This window comes from Phyllopteryx taeniolatus, chromosome 4, assembly GCF_024500385.1.
Source record: "Phyllopteryx taeniolatus isolate TA_2022b chromosome 4, UOR_Ptae_1.2, whole genome shotgun sequence".
In the NCBI taxonomy this organism is placed as follows: domain Eukaryota; kingdom Metazoa; phylum Chordata; class Actinopteri; order Syngnathiformes; family Syngnathidae; genus Phyllopteryx; species Phyllopteryx taeniolatus.
The window spans coordinates 22,298,895-22,322,790 of NC_084505.1; the positions used below are offsets into that span (position 1 = coordinate 22,298,895).

General features: G+C 42.8%; 1 protein-coding gene across 1 annotated transcript in view; it reads left to right on the forward strand.

Moving 5' to 3' along the window:
- lcor (ligand dependent nuclear receptor corepressor) overlaps positions 1 to 23,896 on the forward strand; it is a 79,819-nt gene that overhangs the window by 39,242 nt on the left and 16,681 nt on the right. Inside the window, exons 2-5 of the mRNA XM_061770644.1 lie at positions 33 to 98; positions 1,725 to 1,804; positions 7,046 to 7,181; positions 15,241 to 15,633. Of these exons, the coding sequence (XP_061626628.1) occupies positions 33 to 98; positions 1,725 to 1,804; positions 7,046 to 7,181; positions 15,241 to 15,633 (675 nt within the window). The remainder of the gene's footprint in view (positions 1 to 32; positions 99 to 1,724; positions 1,805 to 7,045; positions 7,182 to 15,240; positions 15,634 to 23,896) is intronic.

Below are 23,896 nucleotides of genomic sequence, written 5' to 3' on the forward strand. Positions count from 1 at the left end.
GTGGATGCTAATGCGACTTCTCTTCTTTGCAGGCTTTGAAAGCATCCTGGAAGGCTTGTTTGGGCCGGGAGTAGTCAAAGATAGCACTACTTTCCAAGGTAACACACACGCAAACAAATGCACACAGACACACACACACACACACACACATACACACACACCCACAGAGCTCACTTTAGCATTTGTCTTATATGGACCAATCAAAATGTCCTCAAAAGAAACTACTAAACAAAGCACTAGTGGAAGAAAGCTCATGGCTAAACATTTTTAGCGGTGCGTTATTGAGTTATGAACTGCACACTGCACACACTATTAGAGAGAGAATCAAAGGGCAAAACATGCTTCTTGTTACGGACGAGCGTGCTATTACATTCCTTAGCGTGAACACATTAATAAGGGAGAAGGACATGGAACACAAACAAGGAGTTTGGCTACCTACCGTAATGGCAGTCTGTACAAAGAAAACTCATGGATAACCGTTAAAACAGCAACTAGTAGTAGCTTTATTTCTGAACGGATTCCACAATGTTTTCTAGGACAAAATGTGCGTCTTATTCCGGACAAGGGTGCTATTGCTTCTCTTTGCATGAACGTGAAATAAGAGAGTAGCACAAGCGCTTGGCTAACTACTAAATAAACAACAGTTTTCTGTACAAATAACCTCAAGGCTAAATGTTTTAACAGCGCATTTTATGCGTCGTTTCTGAACGGATTCCACAACAATCAGCCTGCTGGGGACTCCATCGTTCTGCTGGGGGACTTCAATGCTCACGTGGGCAATGACAGTGAGACCTGGAAGAGCGTGATTGGGAGGAACGCCCCCCCCCCCCCCGATCAGAACCCGAGTGGTGTTCTGTTATTGGACTTCTGTGCTCGTCACGGATTGTTCATAACGAACACCATGTTCAAGCATAAGGGTGTCCACACGTGCACTTGGCACCAGGACACCCTAGGTCGCAGTTCGATGATCGCCTTTGTGGTCGTGTCATCGGACTTGCGGCCGCATGTCTTGGACACTCGGGTGAAGAGAGGGGCGGAGCTGTCAACTGATCACCACCTGGTGGTGAGTTGGCTCCGATGGTGGGGGAAGATGCCGGTCCGACGTGGCAGGCCCAAACGTATTGTGAGTGAAAATGACGCGAATGGGCCAGAAATATATATTTATTAAATGCCGTAAATTGGTGGGGGAGGGATCACATGACTCCCGGATGCCACGTTGACCACATTCCTCATACGGGGGAGGGGGTGCAAGGGTAGGTGGTCTGGTGGGGCTGTCAACTCATCTGATTGTGTGAGACATTTGCGCCCACATCACATTTTTACTTGGAGCACGTCGCCGTCAACACAAAAAGTATGACATTGATTTCTGAAAATACCGCTTGGCTGGGTTCTGTGTGAAATGCAGTGAAGTGCCAGTTTTTGCAGGATATCCATGTTGAAAAGGCTCATTTGCATGCTAATGATATGCTAGCTGTGACCTGGATGTAAACCTATTAGTTTACAATAAAGGCCATATCACCTGCACTACATCAGCGTCACAGCTAGCATATCCTTAGTATGCACGTTAGCCTCTTTTAAATGCTATTCTGTAAAATTGTCCCATAGCTGCTTTTCACACATAACTTGTTTTACATCTGGACCGTCAACTCGTTTCCGAACACCATCTTGCCATCTTGTGTCCACTTCCTGTTAGCCCTTTACAATAAAGCGTCTGTGTTTTGCAGATTGTGAGCCCGAGGAAGTGTCCGACTGGTCGTTTGATGACAACTGTCTCTTCTGCTGCCTGCGACGTGAGAATATCAAGGTAAGGTTGTCAACATCGGCTGGACCTTTTTTGCTTGCTTTTTTTTTTTGGTTTGTTTGTTTGTTTTTGATGCCATTTTGTTTGGCAAACCATCGATGGCTAACGTTCAAAGTGAATCCTGCTAGCTACTCCTTTTGCACTTTTATATTGTAAAGATGTTATAAGGTAAATGTTCCATGGATAGATAAATAGATAGCTTGATCAATCAATCAGTTGATTTGATGGATGTGGGATGAAGATATTGAAAAACCTGGTGTTTCTGTTATGGATACTGCAGAACCTCTTGCCGGAGGCCAGCAGTCTGAACAATCCATGGTGTGGGTGTGTTGGATCCCTGGGGATCATCAGTGCTCTGGCCACACATAGTTTGTTGATATAGAGAGACCATCTAAAAAATATATATATCTTTGTTTTACCCCTGCCACACTCTTCAAACAGTTTTAAACTTATTAAAACACTTTTAAACTTATTAAAAGACAAATATTCCTTAACGTCTTTTCTGTCTCTCCCTCACACAGTTCTCTAAACAAGAGTCAAAGCATGCTTGCTTCAAGCTGTTTGATTACTGTAAAACTGACATGCAAAAAAAAGAGAATTAAACATTGTGTATTCAAACACCAAAAATGTTCAACCAAACAGTCAGCTAGCTTAATGCTTATATATACTGTGAAACGCAATAGACGGGCTAACGGAAATTAGCATAGATGTGATGATAATTATAAATCTTTAGCCAACTGCTACATACTCGAAGCAGCAACACACACAAAAAGAGCATACAACAATACTAAGTCGCCTATTTTCCCTTAGCTATTTTTGAACGACGACGAATTACTGGAGTTTAGTTGGGGACCTTCTCTCCCTCTTCTTCTTGCTTCTTAATTGCGCTGCATCACTTGCAGTATTGTTTTCCTTTCAAGGAGGAGGAGGTGCTTAAGACAAGTACAAGGAAGTAAGAAAATTCTGTCCTCGTCGAGCGTCTCTTATTCTTAGACTTGACCCTGCTATGAACTCCCAGGTTAGCCATCTGCCTCCTAAAAATATCCTCAAAACAAAACCCCCCACCCTCCCTTTTGTCCTGCCCATCTGTCCCGTTAAGAAGCGTTAGCTCTTCCCTGACAGTTTTTTTTTTTTTTTTTTTTATCAAGCAGCATTCGCACGCATAAAAATTAAGATGGAAATCGATGTAAAAAAAAACACAGCCAGAGCGGCGATTCAGCGAGATGGTCAAATAAGACATCACTATCGTATTACCATGTTCAGTATCATCTTTTTGTATTTTGTTTTGCGCCGAGATTCATTGATTCATCGATTGAACGCCGAACGTCGACATCGAGAGCGAGGCAGTTAAATCAATGCTGCTCTTTGTCTTGCACCATGAGCACACACATGTGCGCGCGCGCACACACAGACACACACACACATACACACAGGGTTAGGGCCCACGCATACATGCTTACACTGCTTCCTCTTCTCCCATTTAAAGCATTCTTTGGTGAAATTACCATATTTGGTCATTGAAGGATCTTTTCAAAGGCGACGTTCACACTGCAGGACATGATCTCCAATACAGATTTTTTGTTAAATCCTATTTTATTTAGTCATTCACATTACAAAAACAAATGCCACTTATCATGTGGATGGAAAGAGTCTGTGACGTCACTCGCATGTGCACAAAACCCGATGTCCGTTGCGCATGTGTACAAACGTGGCGCCTTCTGTTTACTGAGGTACTGTAAATATGGTCCTGCGTTTACGTCTCATGACCCATTTGTGGCAATATCAAGGATTTTGTGCTTGAACTGAGCGGTCCCCCCCATATACAGTATTTATCAGTTCTAAGGCATCTTCTTTTCGCCACTTACTATTTAATGTTCCTTCATCCGCCATGGCTTGTTGCGCGTCTGTTGTCTGTTGTTGAGCAACTGTGACGGTTTTCGCTTCCTGAATCGGTTTAGAAAATGGATGGATGATGGATGATGTATAGGTTGGATGCGCCTGACCTGAGCGTCCATACTGCACTTGCACTGGATACATATCAGAATCATAATCCTCTTTATTTGCCAGGTATGTCAAAAACACACAAGGAATTTGTCTCGAGTAGTTGGAGCCACTCTAGTACAATAATAGACAGCCATTTTGACAATAAATCATTTTGAGACATAAAAACACAGTACGGAGTCAGTTAGCCTCTAGCAATTTAGCCCTCGATACCAGTTTCACCAATAAACATGAAATTAGGTGGACATTTCTATCATAACAGGACACACAAAAAAGGAACTGTCCCAGGAAGTTGCCCATTTTGGTCAAAAGCAGTTATTTTGCACTTAGTTGAACTCCATGGAAAGTTCGAAAAAAATCAGCCTCTGACACCAGTTTCAACGACGTGAAATTGAGTGTCAATGTCTATAATGAGACGCATGAAAAAGTCTCAAGGACCCATGCCTGAATTTGAACAGGAAGCTATATTGGTTTGAAGGAGCTAAGTGGCACTACTGAGTGCCCTGGAAAGTTGAAAAAAATCTATCTATCTCCAAACCCAATTCCAATGATGTTGGGATGTTGTGTTAAACATAAATAAAAACAGAATACAATGATTTGCAAAGAATGTTCAACCTATATTTCATTGAATACACTACGAAGACAAGATATTTAATGTTCAAACTGATAAACTTGATTGTTTTTAGCAAATAATCATTAATCATTAACTTGGAATTTTATGGCTGCAACACGTTCCAAAAAAGCTGGGACAGGTGGCAAAAAAGACTGAGAAAGTTGAGGAATGCTCATCAAACACCTGCTTGGAACATCCCACAGGTGAACTAATTGGGAAGCGGTAGGTGCCATGATTGGGTATAAAAGGAGCTTCCCTGAATTGCTCAGTCATTCACAAGCAAAGATGGGACGAGGTTCCCCTCTTTGTGAACAAGTATGGTAGAAAATAGTCGAACAGTTTAAGGACAATGTTCCTCAACGTACAATTGCAAGGAATTTAGGGATTTCATCATTTACGGTTCATAATATAATCAAAAGGTTCAGAGAATCTGGAGAAATCGCTGCATGTAAGCGGCAAGGCCGAAAACCAACATTGAATGCCCGTGACCTTCAATCCCTCAGGCGGCACGGCATCAAAAACCAACATCAATGTGTAAAGGTTATCACCACATGGGCTCAGGAACACTTCAGAAAACCAATGTCAGTAAATACAGTTCGGCGCCACATCCGTAAGTGCAACTTAAAACTCTACTATGCAAAGCAAAAGCCATTTATCAACAACACCCAGAAATGCCGCCGGCTTCTCTGGGCCCGAGCTCATCTAAGATGGACTGATGCAAAGCGGAAAAGTGTTCTGTGGTACGACGAGTCCACATTTCAAATTGTTTTTGGAAATTGTGGACGTCGTGTCCTCCGGGCCAAAGAGGAAAAGAACCATCCGGACTGTTATGGACGCAAAGTTCAAAAGCCAACATCTGGTGGTATGGGGCTGTGTTAGTGCCAATGGCATGGGTAACTTACACATCTGTGAAGGCACCATTAATGCTGAAAGGTACATCCAGGTTTTGGAGAAACATATGCTGCCATCCAAGCAACGTCTTTTTCATGGATGCCCCTGCTAAATTCAGCAAGACAATGCCAAACCACATGCTGCGCGTGTTACAATGGCTTCGTAGTAAAAGACTAGACTGGCCTGCCTGCAGTCCAGACCTGTCTCCCATTGAAAATGTGTGGCGCATTATAAAATACGACAACGGAGAGCCCGGACCGTTGAACAGCTGAAGCTGTACATCAAGCAAGAATGGGAAAGAATTCCATCTGCAAAGCTTCAACAATTAGTCTCCTCAGTTCCCAAACGTTTATTGAGTGTTGTTAAAAGAAAAGGTGATGTAACACAGTGGTAAACATAACCCGGTCCCAGCTTTTTTGGAACGCGTTGCAGCCATCAAATTCTAAGTTAATGGTTATTTGCTGAAAACAATAAAGTTTATCAGTTTGAACATTAAGTATGTTGTCTTTGTAGTGTATTCAATTAAATATATGTTGAATATGATTTGCAAATCGTTGTTTGTTTGTATGTGCCCTGGGATTGGCTGGCAACCAGTTCAGGGTGTACCCCGCCTCCTGCCCGATGATAGCTGGGATCGTCTCCAGCACGCCCGCGACCCTAGTGAGGAGAAGCGGCTCAGAAAATGGATGGATGGATGTATTCTGTTTTTATTTATGTTGAACACAATGTCCCAACTTCATTGGAATTGGGGTTGTATCATTATTAGGGTTGGTCGTCGTTTGACTTTGAGTGATTCCGGGCCCGATTCCGGTTCCAAACAATTCTCGATTCCGATTCTTTTTGGGGGCTGGATCATAAAGGTTTGCATGGTTTGCATAATGGGTGTCCAAATTATGAACATCCATTTTCTTAGCAGCCCGTAGCATAGACTAAAATGAACATTTGACTCTGGGTTCTTTATGACCAGTATCAATTCTAACCTATGAACTAAAAGGCAATGTGTGTGGAACTAACCCAACTGACTTCATATTTATTAATTGTTTCAGCTAAAAGTTAAATATAACATTGTTAAAATAGTTATTTGTGACTGTTTTATCATGTCAAATGGTTAATATGTGCAAGTTTTAACTTGACTTCTTTTTTTAAGCATGAAGCCTTTTATTTCGAAGGGAACTCAGCATTTTGGCACGAAAAGGAACTTCACATGACACCGGTGAATTTTGAAAATGAAAGTAAATCCTAGTTGGAGAGAAAAAGAGTCATGAATGGAACCAAATGTTATAAAACGTTGATTCCTTTACCTATCCACCGATGAGGCACAAGGTTAGTGTTTCTCATACTGTGAAACAAAATTTATGTGAATTTTGTTTGTCCGAATTCATTGTGATGTAAAGTTGCTAGTTTGAACTTTGGTGAAGTTTTAACTTTAAGCTTTTTTTTTTTTTTTTTCCATTGGCTCTTACATGGTTTGAAGACTAAAATAAACGCAAAAAGACATGAGTGCAAGAGTACAACCCACCGTTTAACTTGTCAGAACTATTTCACATTGTCGAGCGACCTGTAAAGTTGGGAAAAAAATCAACTCCGGACAACAGATTCACTGACCAACACGAAATTGGGTGGATAGGTCTGTCATAACAGGACATACAATAAAGTCTCAGGGACCCATGGCTGAAATTGAACCATCATTCACACATGCTAAACTCATGTTTCTAATATTCCAACCCGTCTTCTCGCAGGATCACAGTTCCGACGACACGGTTGCCAGCGGCCAGTTGCTGTTGGAGGGCGAGGACGCAAAACGGGAACAGACTCGCCTCAGCCGACTGGAGAGACAAGCGCAAGACTTCCTCAATGCTGTGTTTCACAGGAAAGGTATGAAATAACGCACACACCACATCCACACACTTCCCCCCGCAGTCATGAATATGTGGATAAGTGTCTTTCCAGATGTGCATTCAGGCAGGTTAAGTTAGGGAATTTGCTGCCTTCCACTGGGAAATTAACCATTTTGAGAAGAGTACGCCCCCTAAAATGATTACATACTCAAACACGCAGAATGTAATCATTTCTGCTCCCGCATGGAGATGATTAATATTTGACTTTTTAATACCTTTCAGTTGCTCCAAATTTAGATTTTCACTTTTGGAAATGACCTAATAATCTGAATATGTTTGAATGAATATCCCAAGTCACATTAAAACTCTATGTATAACCCTTTCGTCAACATGCATCAATCCATGCATCTTCTGTACTGCTTATCCTCACTAGGGTCGCGGGCGTGCTGGACCCTATCCCATTTGACAAACAAACAACCATTCGCACTCACATTCACACCTACGGGCAAGTTAAAGTCTTCAATTAACCTACCGTGCATGTTTTTTTGAGGGATGCGGGAGGAAACCGGAGAACCCGAAAAAAAACCCACGCAGGGGACGCCGGATTTGAACCCGGCTCCTCAGAACTGTGAGGCAGATGGGCTAACCAGTCGTTCACCGTGCTGCCCCGTTTGTCAAATGTAAAAGAAAAAAGCCTTTTTTTAAATTAGAATGTCATATTTTTTAGATGTCTGTGAGGATAAGCAGTATATATAATGGAGAAATTGAACTGACTTTAAAGGAGACAGATAGCCTGATTGATAGATAGATAGGTAGGTAGGTAGTCTCACTTCTGTTACCCATGACAACAGGGTTACAGGCAGGGAGTTGGAAGTTGTGACTCGGTGAGCATCTTTTACTCACGTAACCAGAGCCCAGAGTATTGGGAAAAAGCGAGCGCAAGTGAAGACAAAGTATTTTCACTGGTGCTGGCTGGACTTCATAACTGCACTTCATTTGGCACACGCAGTAGACACATCTCCAATCAGCCCAAACCCCCCAATCCCTCTACACCCACCACGTCAACAACTTCACAATATTGTTAGCTAATGCTAATCTGTGCATTGCACCCCCAGGCCCCAGCCCCCCTCCCCCACCCCCCCAAAAAAAAAAAAAAAACACGAGAAAGAATAAATACATCTTTGCTTACTTACCTTTCGGCTTTGACATGATAATGTAGCCCGGTCGTGGCTTGAAAACGGCAGATCTTTGAAGCTACTAAATAGGTAGGATTATATACAGACCCTTTCCAACAAATTTTAATATCATGAAAACGTTTATTTCTTTCCATAATTCCATTCAAAATGTTAAACTTTCATAGTTTATAGATTCAGGGCCCACAATTTCAAGTATTTATTTGTTTATTTTTACATCATTTGGGCTTCCAGCTCATAAAACCCACAAAATCACGAATTCAAAAATTTTTAATACTGTGAAGAAATCAGCCCAAATTTTGCAGGCCATAAATGTTTTAAAATGAGTGTCACACACCGCTAATCTTTTAAACTCAAAGCACCTGCACAGGTTTCCCCAGGTGTCATTCAATTGCTTCAGTTTGGTTCAATATGGGGAAGACTGCTGTTGGATCTATCTCACCCAACACTTATAAATAGACACAAATGGAATGAAGACACTGGTTTCTTTATCTCATGAGGAGGGCGTATGGGAGATTGTTCCGATTACAGCCTCGCATCACGCTCTAAACAATCTCTCCCGTCGCTCCTGCATTTATTTGAAATAGGAAGGTTTTACAAGACATAACGTTCGAAGCAACAAGACACAACACACTAAGGGGAAGGTTTCAAGGTGAAGACATGGGACCAACACCTGCCAGTCCCCGACCACGTCCTTGGTCAAGGCGCCCTACCATCGGATGATTCCTGCTGAGTCATCTTCTTGAAGGCCAGACATCCTCCTTTCTCAAAATCTTCCATAATACTAATGCAAGCTAAGCAAATAAATACAATATATTTAACAACTGCCAACTTGACAACTGGCCAGAAGACCATCATTGATGCCCTCCATAGGATGGGTAAGCCACAAAAGTTCATAGATAAGTAGGCTGGCTGTTCACAGAGTGCTGTGTCCAAGCATATCAACGGAAGGACAAAATGTGGCAGGAGAAGATGCACCAGCAAAAGAGATGACCGTGGGCTTCAGCGGATTTTAGAGAGAAGATAGAGAAGATTCAAAATTCGAGCAGAGATCCAGAAATTGTGGAATGAGGCGAGAGTCACAGCTTCAAAAACCACCACATCCAGGCGCATCCGAGAAATGGGCTACAACTGTCAGGTTCCCCGGGTCAAGCCGCTTTTGAGCCTGAGCCAACGTAGGAAGCGTATCAACTGGGCCAAGGATTGGACTGTTGGCCAGTGGTCCGAGGTCCTCTTTTCCGATGAAAGTAAAGTGTGCCTTTCATTTGGGAATCAAGGTCCAAGGGTTTGGAGGAAGACGGTGAAGAACAGAACCCAAGCTGCTTGAGGTCCAGTGTGAAATATCCACAGTCAGTCATGATTTGGGGTGCAATGTCCAGGGCAGGTATTGGTATTGGTAAACTCTACTTACTTAAATCCAAGGTCACCGCAATGTTGAATGTTTGGTGCCCATAACCACCAGAAGCACCAAAACCTGGTTTGATGCCCATCACAGTGCTTAACTGGCCAGCCAACTCGCCGGATCTAAACCCCATTGAGAATATATGGGGAATTATCAAGAGGAAAATGAGGGACACCAGACCCAAAAACTAAGAAGAACTGGGATTCCCAACCAAGTATTGGAGATTAATATATCGTTTTGAAGTACCATATTTTGATTGATTTAATGTGAGCCTAATTTCTTTTTTTTTTTTTTTTTTTCTTTTTGGGAAGATGCAACAAGTTTTTCACACTGGGATTTGGGGATCATCTGTCATTCCTCCTTGCAGATCCTCTCCAGTTCTGTCAGGTTGGATGGTGAACATTGGTGGGCAGCCATTTTCAGGTCTTTCTAGAGATGCTCAATTAATTGGGTTTAAGTCAGGGCTCTGGTTGGGCCATTCAAAAACAGTCACTGAGTTGTTCTGAAGCCACTCCTTCGGTATTTTAGCCGTGTGCTTAGGGTCATTGTCTTTTTTGAAGGTGAACCTTCGGCCTAGTCTGAGTTTCTGCGCACTCTGGAGAAGGTTTTCGTCCAGGATATCCCTGTACTTGGCCGCATTCATCTTTGCTTCGATTGCAACCAGTCCCCCTGTGCCTGCAGCTGAAAAACACCCCCACAGCATGATGCTGCCACCACCATGCTTCACTGTTGGGACTGTATTGGACAGGCTATGAGCAGCAGTGCCTGCTTTTCTCCACACATGCCACTTAGAATTAAGGCCAACAATTTCTATCTTGGTCTCATCAGACCAGAGAACCTTATTTCTTACCATCTTGGAGTCCTTCAGGAGTTTTTTTTAGCAAACTCCATGCGAGCTTTCATGTGTCTTGCACTGAGGAGAGGCTTCTGTCGGGCCATTCTGCCATAAAACCCCGACTGGTGGAGGGCTGCAGTGATGGTTGACTTTCTAGAACTTTCTCCCATCTCCCGACTGCATCTCTGGAGCTCAGCCACAGTGATCTTTGGGTTCTTCTTTACCTCTCTCACCAAGACTCTTCTCCCCCGATTGCTCAGTTTGGCCGGACGGCCAGCTCTTAGGAAGGGTTCTGATCGTCCCAAATGTCTTCAAATTCAGGATTATGGAGGCCACTGTGCTCTTAGGAACCTTAAGTGCAGCAGACATTTTTTTGTAACCTTGGCCAGATCTGTGCCTTGCCACAATTCTGTCTCTGAGCTCTTCAGGCAGTTCCTTTAACCTCATGATTCTCATTTGCTCTGACATGCACTGTGAGCTGTAAGGTCTTATATAGACAGGTGTGTGGCTTTCCTAATCAAGTCCAATCGGTATAATCAAACACAGCTGAGCTCCAATGAAGGTGTAGAACCATTTTAAGGATGATCAGAAGAAATGGACAGCACCCGTGTTAAATATATAAGTGTCACAGCAAAGGGTCTGAATACTAATGGCTGTGTGATATTTCAGTTTTTCTTTTTTAATAAACCAGCAAAGATTTCAACAATTACGTTTTTAGTTTTATTAGTCAAATAAAAAAGGGGAAAAGGATAAAACCCTGAGGGATGCCGCATCACGGTGACAGGGTTGATGATCTTTGTGATGGGGAAGGGCCCAACGAACCTGGGAGCGAGCTTCCTGGACTCCACCTGGAGTGGAATATGTTTGGTAGAGAGCCAAACACGCTGACCCACTTTGTAGTTCGGGGCCGGTGTCCTCCGACGGTCAGCAGCGGTTTTGTAGGACCGTCCCTGGCGCAGCAGCATCTGGCGGGCTCGCTCCCAGGTCCTCCTGCAGCGTCTCACCAAGGTCAATGCTGCTGGAACTGTGGACTCTGGGCCTATGGCAGGAAATAGAGATAGTTGGTAACCATGCACAACGTGAAAAGGCGATAGACCAGTGGATGCAGTGGGGAGGGAATTGTGAGAGAATTCGACCCAGACCGGTTTCTGAGACCAGGATCGTGGCTCCTATGAAGCGAGACATCGGACCCCAGTCTCCAGGTCCTGGTTCAGACTCTCGGTTTGTCCGTTGGTTTCAGGGTGAAACCCAGATGACAGACTGACAGTAGCACCTATGAGATTGCAAAACGAATTGGGGACCCCTATCGGATACCACATTCTTGGGGAAACCATGGAACTTGAATACCTGGTGTATCATTAACTCGGCAGTGTCTTTAGCTGAGGGGAGTTTCGGGAGTGCAAGGAAGTGTGCCATTTTAGAGAACCTGTCCACGACTGTGAGAATGGTGGTATTTCCTTTCGAGGCCGGTAATCCCGTCACAAAGTCTACAGAGACGTCTGACCAAGGACGTTGTGGTATTGGCAGGGGTCGCAACTCCCCAGAAGGATGTTTACGAGAAGACTTGTTAGCAGCACATACCTGGCAAGCATTGACATAATTGGTAACATCCCTTCTAACATTGGGCCACCAAAAGCGCTGTTCGACCACAGATTGAATCTTGGCAATGCATGGGTGACATACAGTCCGGTTAGTGTGAGCCCAGTGGATGACTCTTCCCCTTAAGGTCGGAACCACATAAAGCCTGTTTTCAGGGCAATATTCAGGGCTAAGAGTGTTCTTCAGAGCCTCCTTTACCGCAGTCTCAATGTCCCAAACAAAATTAGAAACGAAACATGACTTGGGCAAAATGGTTTTAGGGTGGGACAAAGAATTCTCTGCACAGAAAATGCACGATAAAGCATCTGGCTTACCATTTTTAGAACCAGGTCGGTAGGATAACGTGAAATTGAATCTAGTGAAAAACAGAGCCCATCGAGCCTGCTTTGCATTTAATCTCTTAGTAGAATTAAGATATTCCAGGTTCTTGTGATCTGTCCATACTAAAAACGAAGTATGCCAGTGCCTCCACTCCACCAAAGCCACCTTGACTGCCAGCAGTTCACGGTCACCTATGTCATAATTTCTCTCGGCTGGAGTCATTTTTTTAGAGAGGTAAGCACAAGGATGTAATTTAGCATCCTCGAGACATTCTGGGAGAGCACTGCGCCTATACGGCATCGGACGCATCGACCACAAACTGCTGTTTGAGATCTGGCAAAGTGAGGATGGGAGCGGCGGTAAAGCTCGATTTAAGTTTCTGAAAAGCTGCCTGACAAAGCGGGTTCCATACGAAAGGTCTGTGTGGCGAGGTAAGATCATGCAAAGGCGAGGCTATAGAAGTGGAATTTCGAATGAGCTTTCTGTAGAAATTAGCGAACCCTAAGAACCTTTGTACGTCTTTGCGTGACGTGGGAGCAAGGAATGCTGCAACGCGACAACAAGGTACAACGAACTGGCGACTAGAAAGAATGAGACACGAGGTTAAATGCAAGGGGTAATTAGGGTGAACGAGGCACAGGTGGGGAAGTTGCGCTTAGGAGCAGGTGTGTACGAGACAGGGGGAAAACAACAACCGGAACACCCACCCATGACAGCATGTCCTTTTTTTTTTGGTATTAAAGATTGAACGCGATGCCTGCAGGTAAGACGTAATTAATCTGAAGTAAAACTAAGTAAAAGCGTTTGAAAGTGGGCCACAGGGACTGACCCACTTTCCTGAGCTGACCTACACACTCTTTTGACACATTTTCGTGTCATTTTCACCAAATAAAACCGACTTAAACAAATACTTTCGGGCCTGACACTTGATTAAGTACACCATCCAATGAGATCCAATGTTGTTCACTTTTTACACTTTCACACAGGAACAATAATGATTACTTGCACAAAGGATTTTAATACTTCATGACGTTATTGATCTAGATGACATTACTATGGTATGAACTTTGGTTTTGTTAACGAGCGAGAGAGTAAAAGAGACGTTGATATTGAAATGAATATAAAGTGGCTTAAAGGGTCAACGAGGTGCGTGTCGAAAGCAGAAAGCTTTTGTTGACAATTAACATCCACTGTGACGAGGAGATGTTATGGGATTTAATTGACAAAAGATAATTACACAATTAGTTTATGACAATTCTAGTAATGAGTTTAGATGTATATAAAAATTCCCTTTGACCTCCTAAATAATAATATTAATGGACATTTTTTAAATAGGCGGGACGGTGCTTGACTGGTTAGACCGTCTGCCTCACAGTTCTCTAAATTGCCCGTAGGTGTGAATGTGTGTGCAAATGGTTGTTAGTTTATGTGTGCCCTGCGATTGGCTGGCAACCAGTTGAGGCTGTACCCCGCCTCCTGCCCGTTGATAGCTGGGATAGGCTCCAGCACTCCCGCGACCCTTGTGAGGAGAAGCGGCTCAGAAAATGGATGGATTTTTGAAATACAAATGATCTTTTATTAAAAACTGGCTGTGGATGATAATTCATTCTTCCTTCTGCTTTTAATGCGCAAAAAGGATTTATTTATTTGGCAGCCCCCTGGATGGCCGCCTGCTGTGCTGCTTGCACAGCACCTCCAAATAAGTAATCAGATTAAAATGTATTTGATTAAACAAACCACTGCAATTATTATTTTTAATACCTTTTAATACCAACCAATCAGAATACACACTGCCTGTGTGTGTGTTAAGGGTATTCTGCGTTGTCAGGGATAGTGGCCTAAAATGTAACACCAGACATTAACTTGTGATACATACTGGGTTGTGTGTGAAAGGCACAGGCAGATAAATGCTATATTTTCAGTTATGACTGCACTCATTTTGCACCTAATCTCTGTGTGAAAGACCTTTGACACAAGCAATGTCCCTTAGCGTGGCCCCTTTCACACAGGGGAGGTGTGTCCGTGTGAAACCGCAAAGCCATTAGCTTGCCTTTGCTGAGTTTTGTGTAAAAGATCTGATGCGCCAATCTCTGTAAGAAAGACAGTGTCCCCTTTCACACTGGATGCTGTGTTTCTGTGTGAAAGTGCACAGATGCTGCATTAGTCTGCCTTTGCTGTGTTCTGTGGAAAAGATCACTGATCTCCTGTTTTCTCACTCAGATGCAGCATTGTTGCAGCATCTTTATGCCAAAACAGGTTACTGATTTTGAAAGAGATTTTAAAAGAAATGTTGGAAATCAGGAATTGTGGTTAAAGAAGACATTTGAGTATTTGTAAATGAAATGGTGCTCGATGATCTGGTGGATTGGAGGATCTCACAGGATGAATTCAGCATCACACCAGGATTATTCAGGCGGGATGCGGCTCACATTCCCAGCGCTGGTGATTCTGACTTTTTTGTTCTTCACTACAAATAACTAAAATCTAACCGAGATCAAATATATCAAACCAAGGCAAAGTACACGTATGTTTGTTCTTTGTCAGCCAAGAGATTTCTTCCCACCAGAGACATCAAGTGTTTTTTTTAGGCCATCTATTTAACTTGTTTTAAGATATGTTGCCAAGTCAAATTTTCCTTTTCTATTTTGCTTAAATTGAGCAATATATTCCTCATTTCGTTACTTTTATTAGTTTTTTTGAAGACCATTTTTTTTAGTTCTTTCTCTTGCTCTTTTCACCCCCACAGATCTCCCAAATTTGTCGGACCCCCACATTCCGCTAGTGGCTCGAGAGATCATGCAGCGAATGATCCGCCAGTTTGCTGCCGAATATACCTCAAAAACCACTCAGGATGCCCCACTGCCACCGCTGCCGCCCAATGGGGCCATGAAGGACCAAAGCCTGCCGCCCTGCTCGCCCCCGCCACCCGGGCCGACACCCGGCTCGCCGCCCTCGTCCGCTTCCTGCTCCTTGCCGTCGCCCTGCCTCAGCCCCCCTGGCACTGAAGGGGGTGCAACCGCCGCTGCTGCCTCTGCACAGAACCCCGTCCTCAGCAAGCTGCTCATGGCCGACCAGGACGGCCCGCTGGACCTCACTGTCAAGAAGAACCTGGCTGAGACCGAGACCCCTGCCCAGCAGGGTGAGATGCTCGCACACACTCACACCACACAGCTTTCACTAAGGCCCCTTTCACTTGACGTCTCGACCCGAGTCAGACTTAAGCCTTACATCTCGTGTATCAGCTGATTTATGAGTTGAATTCGTTCCATGACCATGCTTGTGTCTAACAACACTCATATCTCAAATCATCTTTCCTCACTGAAATGAATGGATATGGCATTGATCTGTTCTAGCCCAACTTTGGGCTCCTTTTGGTGTGCGTGCCTTGGCCACACGAAGAAGACTTTCTTAACTGATACAGTAAGCTGCAGTAATATTAGTTGTTTTTCACAGAGGATAAAGACTACCCCTGTAGGTATTATTATTATTGTCTGTCTACATGTGTTGCTTCACTGTTTGTGTTCAAATATCCGTTGCTTTAAGGGTTATAACACTGTTATACCTCATGACTCAATTCGATTTGGATTCTTTGGATTGCCATTCGTTTAGAATTTGATTCAGTACTGATTTAAATACTTTGCTGTCAATTCAGTGTGAAGTAGAAATGCACAAATAGGTAGGGTACCTTTTAAAAAATCTTTAAACATTTATTTTCATGTTCATAAGAACATATTTTATGAATCGCCTCACATTTTGGAGCAATAAAACATCTAAAAGTAGAAATGTGTACAATAATAACTCATTTGTGCATATGATGTACAAAATTGAAAAACATGACAATTCTGTAGGAACACTGAAAATGTAAAGTGCATGGAAACCTCAATAATATTTGTTACCTTTAGCGACCGAACAGAAAGTAGCCTGGTGCCTTTTGCCACGAGTTTGGATGTAAAGTAGGACATAGGCAATATGAGGTAATAATCACGGTTACAATGGAATCCCCTGGCTTTGCTTCGAATAATGACGAGTAGGAGACGTGATACAAGTGAACGTGTGGCTAGGTTATGTTTTATTTTAAGCTAACATTGTTATTATTAAAAATGCTAGAATCACACACAGCTACCAGTTTTCAACAAGGCATGGGACAGTTTCAGATTCTAACAGTATACCACCATATTGCAGTTTCTAAAATGTTTTATTTTGAAATGTTTGGGTAAATAAGGGTAAGAACAACAAACTTTTTACATTGAACACAATCCATTTTAATTTCAAACAACATAGAATATTTTGTACATTAGTACACGTAAAAATAAAATGAACAATTGAATGTCTTAAAATCAAATCAAAATGTAGTACAAGAGTAAAAGTTGTTTTTTTCCCAGAAAATGAGTAGCGACTTCACTGCTCTTCAATGTCAGCGGAAACAAGCTGATATTAGCCATGCTAGTTATGCTGCGTTGGAACTTCTGCCTCATGTTTGTGTACACACTGAATGTTAATTTGCTTCATTTGCGCCACACGTAACTGGAGAAGAGGAGGGGCTTCCCCTGGTTAATAACAGCACAATTTCTTTTGAACATCGCTAGTCAATCAAACAATCAAGTCAGACAATCAGTGTGTTGGTATCAACGGTGGGTCGTGGTTTTGCTAAAACTTTGGCTAATTCTATTGCTAGCATGGTAGACAGTAAAGTACAGCCAACACCTGCAAACAGGTAACATAGTGTATATATCCTTACCAGATACAGCAAAGTCCTCGCTCATCATTCTCCAGGCCTGCTCTTTTTTCGAAAGTTCGTGGTAGCAGGAGTTATCCAAAAGTTCCGGGTGCCCACAAACAGCGACGATAACTTTATCCTCTATTTTCTGCTCAAGACATCCAGGACATTGTGTGTGACGCAGTATATAGTCTCGACCTTGATTGGTTGTCGCAACAAAGCGTTACACAAATTTGTGACTTGAGTTGGAATTTTCACCTTGCCTGCACTGACAACTGACGAAAAAGCAAACAGCCGATACCGCTGCTGGAAAACGTTTATGTTTAACCGCAACTTTTGTAAAACCGCGGTATACCTTCAAACCGGTAACCAGCCCATGCCTAATTTGAACCGACCTGGTACATCCAAAGTAGGAGAGAACTCCCTCCATCTCTGGGCTTTTTTCTTTTTTTTAATGTTACCACATCACGCTACGTCATCTGTCCCAAGAGCTCAGAACACTGGGACACCGCATTTATTATTGATTTTTTTCATTTTCTCCTTTCTTTTCTTTGCTATTTTTGCTGTGAAATCACTTGGCCACCATCTCTCCAATTGGATGCACCAAGATGCCATCAGAGTGGCTGCCGAGGAGGCAACCGCCCACCACAAGCGCCGCCTCCCTCTGAGGCACGGCGCCGCGCCATTGCACCGCGCCCGAATGTATACAGTACAATGAATGCATTGGTCGACGGCTGTGCTAAGTGCAGTGCGAAAAGGCCTTAAGAATTTCTACTTAAATCGAAAGCGTGCACAGTTCTGTGTGTAAGGCCAATAAATGCTGGCTCTTCTGTTACATAGCCAATTTTGCGGAAAAGCTAGGTGAAAGGGCTGAAACCATCCATCCTTTTTAAGTGTGCATTTGGATGTCTCAATTGTGCAAGCTTATCTGTGTGTAACTGATGCTTGGTTTACTTCTTTAAAAGTGGCTCGGGTATTTACGAAGCTCACACGCTCACTCCTAAATAAACTCAAGAAATTAAAATATCCCATTAATCAAACTGACACAGTTGGGGGGGGCTGCCCGCTTCCCCATGACCGTCGGACCACAGTCCCCCTCACCCCCATCCCCGCCCCCACAGTGTGAACGCCACCCGCCCTCGTTGAGATTCCTGGTTTTAAGAGCAGCTTTTGGGAAGTGGCTTAGCTTAGCGCTCAGTAAGCTTCTTCCCTTTAAAAAAAAACAAAAAAAACAATTTGGGCTTTCAACGTCCGCCATCATGCTGGCAGGAATGGTTGAATTAAGCATCATATAAAACATTTTAATGCGTCATTGTCTGATTTTAATGCCAATAAAGTTATTAGGTGTAATGTGAGACGAGAATGAGCTGATCTCATGACTGTAATCATAAAACTGTAAACGTGTAACTCAGAACACTTGTATCAAAAATCATCTTTCGCCATTGAAATAAATGGAAATATGGTCCAGCCTCCCCAAGAAACACCAGCAAAACTTTTATCAGGTGATATTTAATCAGAAAAATTAAACAGCATTGTTCTACTGTATTAAAAACATACAGTGATAACAATTAAATTTAATGTAAAGAATTAAACAGTCGGTGCATCATGATTTTATGCAGAAATTGAGTGGCCCTCCCTCTGGCGTGCACACCTTTTCAACCAGGGGACAGACAGTACAATACAGACATAGATATTCACTTTGGTGTAACACGAAGAAGACTGTCGGAACTAAGCTGCAGTAATATTAGTCGTTTTCCGCAGAGCCTAAAGAATGCCTAGATGCCTGTGAGGATTGTGATATTTTCTGTCTCCATTTGTTTCTGCACCGTTTGTTTTCAGATATCCTTGGTTTAAAGGATTAGAACTACCACAACATCAATGCTAGCCTCGATAGCCCATCTATGGCATTTTGCATTGTGCGTTAACATTAAGTAAGGAGACTTTAATTGATGTGGTTGGTTAAATACAAAACGTATAATTGTCTTTTTTTATGTTTAGTTTTACTGTTTACTTAAGCTGGGAGCCGTAATAAACAGCTTGAAGCAAGCACCGCATATTTTTTGAAGAATCGTTCGCTATCTGCCAAATTTCCACTTGTTTTAAAGTTTGTTGCCACTTCATCTAGTGCTTGTAACTCAAAATGTTGCTCTCAACTCAAAACAAAAAAATCATCCAAGTGACAGCTCGTATCGCGACGAACTTGTAAGTCGGGTAACCAGTAAGTCAATGTATTACTGTGTGTACGTCACCATTATAATTATAATTATTATAATTATTATTATTATGCTTGCTTTGTTTTTAATTATTTTTTGGTTTACACAAGAACATTCATCCTTTTGGTCTTTTTTTTCATTCCTGTATCACTTCGTCTTTTGTTTTTTGTTGTTGCGATTAAATTCTAAACGCTGAACATGAAAATAAGCATTCCCTAGGGTAGCATAGCCGAGCATAGCTGCTCCGTGGCCCATATAAGGGCTGCCTGCCTGCGTGGGTCAGCAGGGTCAGCTGCACTTTAGGGATTATTACAGATGCCTAACACAGAAAGAAAAACAGCATGCTCAATAAATGCATCACAGCACTTACAGTACATTCAAAAACAGAGAGCAATATTTTAATGTATTGCCTCTGCCAGGAAAGTTTTGTTTTCCTCACCCTTTTCTTTATTCTTTTGAATTTGTTCTTAATGTCAATGTTAATTTGTTTTTGTTGAATTGTTTTGTATTTAAATATTTTTCTTTTCTACATTTTTATAGTTTTGTATTTTATTACAAATTTTATTATTACAAAATATATATTTTATTAACATTTGTTTCCTTCTATTTAATGTAATTCTTTAATTAACTTCTAATAAATCATAGTTTTTTATTTTCATCATTTTAAATTATTTAAATTCAGTCATTTATTTTGTATTTATTTTTAAATCGTGCATTTTTGTATTCAATTTTTTTAATTCGGTAACGTTTCATTTTTAATAAACATTTGTTCATTTAATTCAACGTCATTGTTTTGTATTTTATTTCATTAAAATATTCAATCACCATTATTTTTTAATTTATTTAGTATTGTATTTTTCATTCAGCATTTGTCATTTTTATATATAATTTCATTGTTTCTATTTTTTTAAATTAATTTGCCTTTTGTATTTTTTCACCACTTTTAATTTCATTATTATAGTGATGTATAAGACATGTTTTTCTATAAAACATAAAAACTATAAAACACATTTTGCGGCATAATTAAACGTATCATCTGGTCATCTAGCGGCACGGTTCTCCCCGTGCCTGTGTGGGTTTTCTCCGGGCACTGCGGCTTCCTCCCACATCCCCAAAAAATGAATTGGAGACTCTAAATTGCCCGTAGGTGTGACTGTGAGTGCGAATGGTTGTTTGTTTGTATGTGCCCTGCGATTGGCTGGCAACCAGTTCAGGGTGTACCCCGCCTCCTGCCCAATGATAGCTGGGATAGGCTCCATCACGCCCGCGACCCTTGTGAGGAGAAGCGGCTCAGAAAATGGATGGATGGATGGTTCTGGTCATCTAGGTCCATTTGTTCTAGCAGACTCTGTTCCACAGTCACCATTGTTTTTGCTTTGCTCCTTGTTATGGAAAGGAAAGGAAAGGAAAAACGGCTACCGGAAATGGCCAAAAAATGCAGAGGAAACTCCAACCCGTGGTGTCTTAGCCAATAGCTACCGTAGCGACACCCCCGACTTGGAGGAGAACTGCAGCACAATTTCAAAACAGCACGTGCGGGTTGCGCTAGAGTATAAAGGCAAACTGCGTGTGGGATAGCCGCAGTGACGTCAGCGCGGTCACCGTCTGCGCGAGTATAAAGAAGCCTTAACTTTAATGATTGACATCAGAGTAAAAGCATAAAAAGAAAAGCACTGTTAATGGTAAAAGCTTAAAACAACAGTCTACAAGAAGTAAGCAGCAGGAATCGAGGATTTTTGCATGTTTCCAGCCAAAGTTAGATTTGGTGCTGCCACATTCCACCGCTCACGTCTCAGTTTTCTCCCCGCTGCCACTCAATGAGGGTTCACAGCGTGCGGATTGATTGATTGATTGATTGACTGATTGAGGGCCGGTGGCTAATGCTGCCTATTATGGACTTGTCTCTCCTAATGAGCTGCCAAGCGATTAGCGCAGACGTGAAAGTCAGCGAGCTAAAAGCCAGCCAGCCGACAGGCAGACGTTACCACGTAGCCGTGGAAACGCTGCGCCCCTCGCAGCAGGATTGCAAAATTGTATAAACTTTAAAACATTTATAAATGACACGCTCCCATCTTTAAAAAAAAAAAAGTAAAAATGTTGGTTAATGGAATGTGCATTCCTATCAGCCCAGTGGGAAACGTCGCTCCCAATTAAATGTCAATGAAAGAGTCTCAATTAACACATTTGTGCCAGCCCGCAAGCCTGTCTTCATTTAAGGTCCCTAATTTGATTTACCAAACCAACTTTTTCTCGTATTTGGTATTTTGTATTGGCTCTATGGTGCCTCGGTAAACATGTGAAATCTAAATTACAATCGTCCACGCATTTCTGCATGACATAAGTTTTTTCTGTCGAGAGGCCTGAAATAAGGTCATTCGAATTTCTCAAGCTTATCGACGTCACTAGCAAAGATCTCCGCCTACTTTCCGCTCCTGAACCAGCGCTGTCAACACAACAGCATAACATGTGCTCTCACAAGTGGGTCTTCTACACGGAGGCAACCAATCAGAGGGAAGGGGGCGGTCTTAGCCAAATCTGCACAAAGCAGATACAACACTGGGGCAAACAGAAGTAGCTGTCACAGGGGCCTTTTCTGGACACTGGTATGACAAAACCAAGGTGTTTTTTAAAATGAAATTGACACTTTTGTACTAAGTGCATGTTAAGAGAGTCTAAATAATGCAAATATTGAATCTTTCACGCAAAAAAATATATCACCATAAGATTTACTCCACTTTCGACAGTTAACAGTTATTTCTGTGTTATTCCAATTACCGTACAAAACGATCCATCCATTTGCTGAAACACTTATGCTCACTATGTTCGAGGGTGTGCTGGCGCCTATCTCAGTTGACTACGGGCGAGAGGCGGGGTACAGCCTGCACTGGTCGCCAGCCAATCGCAGGCAACAAATAGACAAACAACTAGTCACACTTACATTCGCAGCGTCTGACAATTTCGGGTCTTCAATTAGCCTACCATGCATGTTTTTGGAATGCGGGAGGAAACCGGAGTACCCAGAGAAAACCCATGCAGGCACGGAGAGAACATGCAAACTCCACACAGGCGAGGCCGGATTTGAACCCGGGCCCTCAGAACTATGAGGCAGATGTGCTACCTAGTCGCCAAGCATGCCGCCCCATATGAAACCATTCTCTCCAATTGATTTACTCCAGCTACACTACCATACGATTCACTTCAGTTGGGATTCGGTTCGATTCACTTCAATTATGATATGGTACAAGTCACTGCAATTTAGTTATTAAGATATGCGCCAGAGCACATCCGATTGGAAGGGCACGTTGTGCCACTCCAAATTTGTGTGCATCCCACGCACACACATGGAGCCTTATAAAACAGGTACGACACGACTGGTGCGCTCATGCAGTCACACGCAACACTATCTATTATAAAACAGGTATGCCATGGTAGCCACACGTTCCCGTGTGTGCTCACACACGCGCGCACACAGACTCACAATAAATACATAAAACATGAAGCGTTTTCTGTGCTGGAAATCCAGGCTGGCGTTGTCCCGGGCAACTCAGTTTGAATTGCCCGTGCGCTTTCTGCCCTGCCATGCGTTTTTAAAGGCTCCCAATATAGGGGTGTGCCTCGAGCTTCGGCCAACCGGGTGTTGCTCTTTCTCACTTCCAAAAATGTTATTAGTTCCTGCCAATCAATCAAGCTCATTCTGGCTCAAAGTGATGCCACGGTGTCGGACTCCTCTCCCCCAACCGGGCCTGTTCCCCTTAAAATTGTTTAGTTAACATCCGGGTCTTTATCACCAATTCATAAACAGAGAGGCCTTTGACCTCAATGATAAAACCAGATGTCCCCCAATTCAACTAGCCTTAGTCTGAATTGGAAGAATAAAATGAGAACGTTACACTGTTATTATATGCAAATAATTTACATCACATGTCACGGAGCAAAGTAGGATATGAATTGGATGCAAGAGCAGACTGAGGCGGAGGGAGTAGATTCTAGAATGGTTTATTGTAGATTGGCACAGGCAAGGATATCCAAGTCGAGGTGGCGGGCCGTCGGGAACAAGCAGCGAGCAGAAAGCGGGAACGTGAGCAGGTGGTGTGGCTTGGCGGCGTGGCTGGAGCGGTCAGCGAGACGGGGAAGGCACGGAAGGAATACTGGACACGGGGAAGAACACAATCGGGTGAGTACAGATGCGGGTTGTAGGATCATAACAATCGTATCACCAAAAACCTGGGAGTACGAGAGTCTGCCGATGAGTCACGATAAGCATCAATACTCAGGTGAAGGCTGTAGAACTAGACAGGCTTTAAATGCAGGTAGTAATCAGTGCTGCTTGAACACAGGTGCGCTGCACAGGTGCTGCTGATTGCTAGGGAGAAGGAGGGGGAGGGGGAGAGACAAGGCACACGGTGCCATCCAAGCTCCAAAAGAGGAACTGCAGGGCATGGATCATGACAGTACCCCTCCTCAAAAGACGC